The sequence below is a fragment of the Zea mays genome, chromosome 1 (genome assembly GCF_902167145.1).
Source record: "Zea mays cultivar B73 chromosome 1, Zm-B73-REFERENCE-NAM-5.0, whole genome shotgun sequence".
Taxonomy (NCBI): Eukaryota; Viridiplantae; Streptophyta; class Magnoliopsida; order Poales; family Poaceae; genus Zea; species Zea mays.
This window is the reverse complement of record NC_050096.1, coordinates 281,517,771-281,525,708: the sequence shown is the minus strand read 5'-3', so window position 1 is coordinate 281,525,708 and position 7,938 is coordinate 281,517,771. Positions and strand designations below refer to the sequence as shown.

At 58.0% G+C, this 7,938-nt stretch overlaps 1 protein-coding gene across 2 annotated transcripts; it reads right to left on the bottom strand.

The window, feature by feature from the left end:
- Window positions 1-3,980: 3,980 nt before the first annotated feature.
- Window positions 3,981-7,938, bottom strand: LOC732738 (WRKY DNA-binding protein 1). Of its 2 annotated transcripts, none has more exons than XM_008651049.3 (4): window positions 7,582-7,938; window positions 5,924-6,864; window positions 5,703-5,828; window positions 3,981-4,578 (listed from the first exon to the last, which is right to left on the bottom strand). In XM_008651049.3, exons 2-4 carry the CDS (start codon window positions 6,850-6,852, stop codon window positions 4,440-4,442), a joined length of 1,194 nt encoding a protein of 397 aa, XP_008649271.1. In that variant the 5' UTR covers window positions 6,853-6,864; window positions 7,582-7,938; the 3' UTR covers window positions 3,981-4,439. The 2 variants fall into 2 exon arrangements, with proteins under 2 accessions (XP_008649271.1, NP_001105837.1); NM_001112367.1 differs by having other exon boundaries at window positions 3,985-4,578; window positions 5,924-6,860; window positions 7,582-7,741.

The following is a 7,938-nucleotide window of genomic DNA, read 5'->3' as shown; positions in this document are numbered from 1 at the left end:
TGCCGAGGTGGCCCGGGGCCGCAGGCGCGGTGTTGCGCGTGCGCCCGGTGTAGACCGAGGCTTCCCGCATGAATCGGGAAGTCGCGGCATGAGGTTCCGAGGGGTATCCCTGCCTTCGGGAGGCAGAGCTCTCGGCCCGTCGGGCCGCAGCGCCTTCCAGAAGATTCTTGAGCTCTCCCTGGATTTGCCGACCCTCGGTGGTTGATGGCTCCGGCATCGCGCGGAGGAGCATCGCTGCGGCTGCCAGGTTCTGACCGACCCCGCTGGATGCGGGTGGCGGCCTGACCCTGACGTCGTTGGCGACGCGGTGCTGGAAACCCTGGGGCAGGTGACGTATTTCTCCGGTCGGGGGTTGGCCCGCCCATACCTGCCCGACGTCCCGGCGGATCGACTCGAGCGCTCCTGCTCCCTCGTCGAGCCTGGCCTGCGCCCCGCGGACTTGCTCGAGCTGTGGGTCGTGACCCCCCGCCGGAACGGGGACCACAGCTAGCTCCCGCGGGATGTCGGCGCGAGGCACCGGCCTAGGGAGATCACCGTCCTCCGGCAAGCCGAGATGGTTGCCTTCGGAGGGATCCCCTAGCTCGACGTGGAAACATTCGCGGCTTGGGCCGCAGTCCTCGTCGTCAAGGCTGCGGCTACCGTCGGAACAGTCGGAGAGGCAGTAGTCACATGCGGTCATAAAGTCCCGCATGGCACTGGGGTTGCCAAATCCAGAGAAATCCCAGCAGATGCTGGGATCGTCATCTTCCTCGGACCCAGAGGGCCCGTAGGTCGAGACGTCCGTCAATCGGTCCCAAGGCGACCGCATGCGAAACCCCAGAGGGGTTGCACTCGCCTCAACGAGAGCGCCCGCCAAAGCGAGGTCGCTAGGCGGGTTGAGGCCGAGTCGAAATGACATAGGATGGGAATCAGTCAGTACCTTTTGGTCGACGATAAGCGACATAGTCACGTCGGGGACTGATCGTGTCGTCGTCTTAGGTACGAGGGCGACGTCCTGCAGGCCCTCCGCGAGCGTGCTGGTGTCGTCCACTTGCTCGGGATTGGCGTGTCGCGGGGGGACGGCGCTCGCCTTCGTCTCAAACGCGAGGTCGACGCCCGACGCGCCCCCCGTTGGTGCGCTGGGGGCGTCGATTCGCTCGACAGCCGACGAAGCGCGGCCTCCCGCTTGGCCTTGGTTGCCCCGCCTCCTCCTCCGTTGGCGGGGGAGAGGACGGGGCGAGCTCGAATGTCGTTCTTCCACCATGCGGGGAAGATGTCGTCGATTCCGCCGCCGGCACGCGGGTTGTCGGCCGCCATTATCGTTGTCGCGCGGCGGTGGAAGGAGTATCATGTCGTAGCTGCCGTCGAGGGACATGAACTCAAGACTCCCGAAACGGAGCACCGTCCCGGGTTGGAGAGGTTGTTGGAGACTGCCCATCTAGAGCTTGACGGGAAACTGCTCGTCAACACGCAGCAGGCCCCTACCTGGCGCGCCAACTGTCGGCGTTTCGAGACCAGGGGGTCCCTAAGCCGACGAGTGAGTGCCGCGTGCCCCAGCCCAGATGGGTCGAGCGCGTGGGCGAGCGCGAAGGGGGGAAGCGAGGTGGCCGGAGACGGGCGTGAGAGAGGTGGAAATCCCGCGGCCTTCGTGTTCGTCCCGCGCCCAGGTCGGGTGCGCTTGCAGTAGGGGGTTACAAGCGTCCACGCGGGTGAGGGAAGCGAGCGGCCCCAAGAGAGCGCCTGTCCCGTCCTCGTCCCCGCGCGGCCAACCTTCTCTAAGAAGGCCCTGGTCCTTCCTTTTATAGGCGTAAGGAGAGGATCCAGGTGTACAATAGGGGTGTAGCAGAGTGCTACATGTCTAGCGGGGGGGAGAGCTAGCGCCCTAAGTACATGCCAATGTGGCAGCCGGAGAGGTCTTGGCACCCTGCTGGTGTGATGTCGTGGCTGTCGGAGGAGCAACGGAGCCTGGCGGAGGGACAACTGTCGAAGCGATTGGGTCCTTGCTGACGTCCCCCTGCTTCCGTAAGGGAGCTGAGAGCCGCCGTCGTCACAGGGCTAGCGGGGCGCCATCATTGCCTATCTGGCGGAGCTAGCCGGATGGGACACCGGTCTTGTTCTCTGTGGCCCGAGTCGGCTCGGGGTAGGGTGATGATGGCGCTTCCTGTTGACGTGGCGGGCCTGTGCCCTAGGTCGGGCGACGTGGAGGCTCCTCCGAAGCCGGGGTCGAGTCTGTCTTCCATGGCCGAGGCCGAGCCCGAGCTCCTGGGTCGAGCGAGGCGGAGGTCGTTCGGCAGAGGCCAGGGCGGAGTCCGAGCCCTAGGGTCGGGCGAAGCAGAGTTCGTCGTCTTCTGGGGCTGAGCCCGAGTCCGAGCCCTGGGTCGGGCGAAGCGGAGTTCGTCGTCTTCTGGGGCCTAGCCCGAGTCCGAGCCCTGGGTCGGGCGGAGCGGAGTTCGCCGTCTTCCGGGGCCTAGCCCGAGTCCGGGCCCTGGGTCGGGCGGAGCGGAGTTCGCCGTCTTCCGGGGCTGAGCCCGAGTCCGAGCCCTGGGTCGGGCGGAGCGGAGTTCGTCGTCTTCCGGGGCCTAGCCCGAGTCCGAGCCCTGGGTCGGGCGGAGCGGAGTTCGCCGTCTTCCGGGGCCTAGCCCGAGTCCGAGCCCTGGGTCGGGCGGAGCGGAGTTCGCCGTCTTCCGGGGCCTAGCCCGAGTCCGAGCCCTGGGTCGGGCGGAGCGGAGTTCGCCGTCTTCCGGGGCTGAGCCCGAGTCCGAGCCCTGGGTCGGGCGGAGCGGAGTTCACCGTCTTCCGGGGCCTAGCCCGAGTCCGAGCCCTGGGTCGGGCGGAGCGGAGTTCGCCGTCTTCCGGGGCCTAGCCCGAGTCCGAGCCCTGGGTCGGGCGGAGCGGAGTTCGCCGTCTTCCGGGGCCTAGCCCGAGTCCGAGCCCTGGGTCGGGCGGAGCAGAGTTTCCTATGGCGCCTTTGGCAAGGCCTGACTGCCTGTCAGCCTCACTCTGTCAAGTGGCACTGCAGTCGGAGTGGCGCAGGCGACGCTGTCCTTCTGTCAGACCGGTCAGTGGAGCGGCGAAGTGACGGCGGTCACTTCGGCTCTGCCGGGGGGCGCGCGTCAGGATAAAGGTGTCAGGCCACCTTTGCGTTAAATGCTCCTGCGACTCGGTCGGTCGGCGCGGCGATTTAGTCAGGGTTGCTTCTTAGCGAAGGCAAAGCCTCGGGCGAGCCGGAGATGTGTCTGCCGTTAAAAGGGGGGCCTCGGGGCGAGACGGAAACCCCTCGGGGTCGGCTGCCCTTGCCCGAGGCTAGGCTCGGGCGAGGCGTGATCGGGTCGCTCGTATGGACTGATCCCTGACTTAATCGCACCCATCAGGCCTCTGCAGCTTTATGCTGATGGGGGTTACCAGCTGAGAATTAGGCGTCTCGAGGGTACCCCTAATTATGGTCCCCGACACTATTATATATTTGATCAAAGTTAATAATATCTGATTCCTCACTTGTTTAAAGACGAGCAAGCTAGCTCGGACAGACAAGACTTGGCTGTGCGCCTGTGCCTGCTGCAGTTTATTTTTGCGGCTGTTAACTCCAAACAGGCTTTACTGTAGCTAAGAACTGTAGAAGCTGCCATTGCAGCAGCAACTCTGAAACTGAGAAACGAACAGCTGCGCCAATCCAATCACGTCACGCGGGCGAAAGGTCAAAAAAAAACTCTTAGCACGAACCAGCAACAGAGAAATAGCAGGCCCGTGAACCCCTCTGATCCCACCAAGGCCACAATCAGAACGTCTGAACCCGCGACATGAAGATGCCAAACTGTCAAAAGCAGCGTCAGAGTTCAGACAGTGGCGACACGCAGACCGCAGCAAACCGGCCTCTCAAACGGCAGACGCCCCAGTACAAATGCCACTGCACGGATGCGGCACGCTGAGAGCCGGAGCCGGCAACCCCCATGCCTCGCAGCATCACTGGCGCTAACAAACAACACGCCACAGACCCAAACCACTGCGTCAACAAGATTGTACCACTGGACTGAAGACGATTGTACATTCTGTTCCTAGGTGTAGCCACTTTTACAGGCACTTTTCCTGCCTTGTGCTCTTCTTCTCGATCCAATCCCCTAACACCATTACCAGACATACAACTGCGGCTCAATGTCACACTGCAACCACAAGATGGGCCCTAGCACAGGACGAACACAAAAGAGAAACCAAAACTACAAAACTAGAGTATTTGATGAGGAACCCTCCTCCCCCTTTCTCCATCGACATGACAAGTTTCCCCCCTGTCACCATTGATTTTTCTGAAAGAGCTAGCTAACTGACTCTCTCCTCCAACTGTTAGAAGCAGAACATATGTACAGGCACTAGGCTCTTGTTATTGCTACTGTCGTCGTTGTCATCCCTTCTCTAGGGAGGGAGGGAGGGTGACTGTAGAAGCGATCTTGAATTGATAGCCTGAAAGATCAGGCTGGCTGGGCTAGAACTCGGTTGTGGTTGTGGTCACCTTCATAGGTAACAATCAGCATCGAGGGGTCGTCCACGCACCTCTCGACATGCTTCCTCGCGGGGCAGCCTCTCACACTGCTACACTTGTAATAACCCCTGCAAGAGGGTGGAGATCGTGAGTATTTGCAATTTACATATCTGCCAGAGGTACAAGAGAGTGAATTCTGTCCAAAAGAGGTTGCCAGTTGTAACCTTTCTTGGATTGCAACAGGAGTGCTACCAGAACTAGAACAGGTTTCTAACCACATGCATGCTCAGTAGTCAGTATGCTTATATTGTAAAATAGGAAACAAAACTGAATAACTTGATCAGATGCCAAACGACCCAATGCTATAAGCAGCATCTAAAGAGTAGGGGGGACACTTGGTTCAGATTTTTCATATCAGTAACCCTTTGTGTAACCCTTTGTGGTGCCTCCACTCGAGATCATGCATTCCAGAATACACAAAAGGCCAACTCAACACATCCGTATGTAAATAAAATAGCATCAAGTCAGTGGGTACGACTGCACTATAAATAGCAAAGCAAGTACCAGATAAATATAAGCAGACTGAGGGGGTGTTTGAATAAATTAGAGCTAATACTACCTCCATTTTTGAATATATGTCGTCCGCTAGTTCATTTTTCAACTAAACCGCGAAAAATAAAAAATAACGGAGGGAGTAGTTAGCTGCTAAAATTAGCTAAAGACATTCAAACAATCTAGCTAATAGTTCGGCTATTAGCTAGTTTTGGGAAATTAGCTAATAGTTAGCTAGCTAATTCCACTAGCAATTTTTTAGCCAAATAACTATTAGCTCTAGTGCATTCAAACACACCTGAGGCCACGTTTGAATGCACGAAAGCTAATAATTAGTTGCTAAGATTAGTTAAAAGCATCCTAACAGTATAGCTAATAGTTCAGTTATTAGCTACTTTTAGTAAATTAGCTAATAATTAGCTAGCTACTTGTTATCTAGCTAATTTCACTAGTAACTTTTTAGTCAACTAACTATTAGCTTTAGTGCATTTAAACACCCCCTGAGAAACACTTCACGTTCACATGAAAGGATTAAGGGCATGTTTGAATGTACTGGAGCTAATAGTTAGCTGCTAAAATTAGTTGAATACATTCAAACAGTCTAACTAATAGTTCAGCTATTGGCTACTTTTAGCAAATTAGCTAATAGTTAGCTAGCTAATTCCACAAAAAAGGTCACATAGTGCCAAGTATTTAGTACCTAGGATGTGGGGATCCCTTAATTGGCTTCTGCCCATACTTCCTCCATGAGAATTCATCAGCTGGGATGTCTGCAACCTTGTTGCTTATTGCAGGGACTTTGATGGACCTCCTTATCCTTAGCTTCCTGCAATTACATACAAAAAGGTGATTTTGAGAAACAAATAAAAAAAACTATAATGCTTGTAGTCAACTATCAGTTTGTAACCAAGAAATTCCAACCTTTTCTTTGAACAATGGCACCGGCTCCCGGTTGCACACCGACCAGTCCCATCCTCCCTGCCAGCGCACCTTCTCCTTTGCACCAGGCCCAGCTCCGGCGTGCTAGCTGTCTGAGAGCCACTAAGTAGCTGGAACGGCCTGCTGGTCCGGCTTCCATCCAAACTCGCAAGACTCCCTTCCATGCTCAGAGACGAAAGGAACGAGCGAGACGATGACGCCGTGCAATTAGAGCTGTCAAACTTGAGATTCACACCCTTACGACCGCCGCCGCCGCCGCCACTTAAGCTACCACCCTGATCACCAAGATTGCTCCTCTTCATCATCTCGCTCTGGATCTTCATCTGCTGCATGAGCTGAAACCTCTGGTAGCTTTGCTGCTGCTGGATGAAATGAAGGTGAGCGGGGGGCAATGCCGGGGTGGGCGTCCCTGCGGGGGGCGCAACGGACACCGGCTGGACCATCTGGACGATCGGAGGGGACTGCGACGTCGACCCCTCCATACCGGCAGTCGGCTTCTCTAGCAGCAACCTCTTGGGGAACTGGGTAGGGATCCTGACAGGATCCTTAGACGACGAGCCCTCAAACTGGTGGTACCTCGGGAACAGCTGGAGGCCAAGGATCGGGCTCGGGCTGGGCGTCTTGGCCGGAGCAGCGGCGGCGGCCACCGCAGAGCTCTCGAGGAAGAGGTTGCTGTCGAAGATGTGCAGGGGCTTCTTGACCTTCCTGACCCTAGCGTGGCCCTGCAGTAGGCCATCGCCGTTGGAGTTGGAGAGCTTGGCCGTCAGTGAGCCGAACTTGGCGACGGCCTCCCCGGTGGCGGCCACGAGCTCCTTGCTGGGGACGAGCTGGCCGTGCGGGTTGGAGAGGAGCGCCAGCACCCGGTGGCAGCTCTCCACTGCCGTCCTGTTGGCCTCCTCCATCCCCTCCATGGACGGGCCTGCCTGCAACGAAGCAAATCAATCACTGAAACCAACAACCACTGGTCGAGCAGCCGCGGAGCAGTTTCTCGCGGTGACAGCACGAGCATTCCTCTCCGCACACGGAGGTAAAAAAAAAAAAATACAGACACAGGCTGATACGCGCCGGTGGCTCTAATCATTCCATGCCACCCCACCCCTAGATTTGCATCCAGAACAAATACACTAATAAGTAAGCCGGCCGAAACGCAGCAGCAGATTCCCACAATGATGAGGCGCATGGAAGGCGGCATTTCGGCGACCCGGGGGGCAAGCTAAAAAGCTGGGCATCCGAGCACGGGAGCATGGCGCTCAAAGCAATGGTCCAAATCAGTACCAAAACTAGGCAACATGACAAGCCAACCCAACCCAGCAAACACCTGAAAACCTACACGGCGCCGCTAGCGGAAAGCTCAGGAGCCATCGCCATCGCCGCCGCCACCCCTGCTGCAGCTCTTGCCCCCAGTCCCCCCCCCCCCCCCCCCCCCCCCCCCCTCTCACCGGTAAAATACATCCGCTGAAAAAACACCAAGGCGGGGGAAACCCTACGACGCGCGCCAGCAAGCAGCAAGCAATCGGCCGCTTCGCGCCCGCGCGCGTCCATGGGCACGAGGCCTAAGCTCGGCGCACCAAATCGCGCGGGGGAGGGAGAGCAGAGCACGTACGCGCCATGCAGAACCAGAGAAGGAGGAGGCCACGAACCTCGCCGAGCGAAGCCCGGCCCCGGTGGTGCGGTGACGACGAGCTCGGGAGGGTGGAGGTGGAGACGCTCTCGCGCCCTCGCCCGTGTTCCGTTCCGCCTGCGCAGACGGAGTGGTACGAGTCCAAACTCCAAAGGCCGCCCGGCGCTCGGCTCGGTAGAGTGGTCAGTGGTGGAGTGAGCGACGGTTTTATATATACATATAAATAAACAAACAAATACTGGTACTGGTAGGAGGGAGGGGTTGGCTGGCGCTGGCGCCGCAGGCCGCAGCGGAGGCGCAGTGCCCTCGCTTTTCCCGGCCTTTTCTTTATTCCGCTTTGTGCTCGCTCCCCCTGTCGTCTCGTCTCGTATTCCCT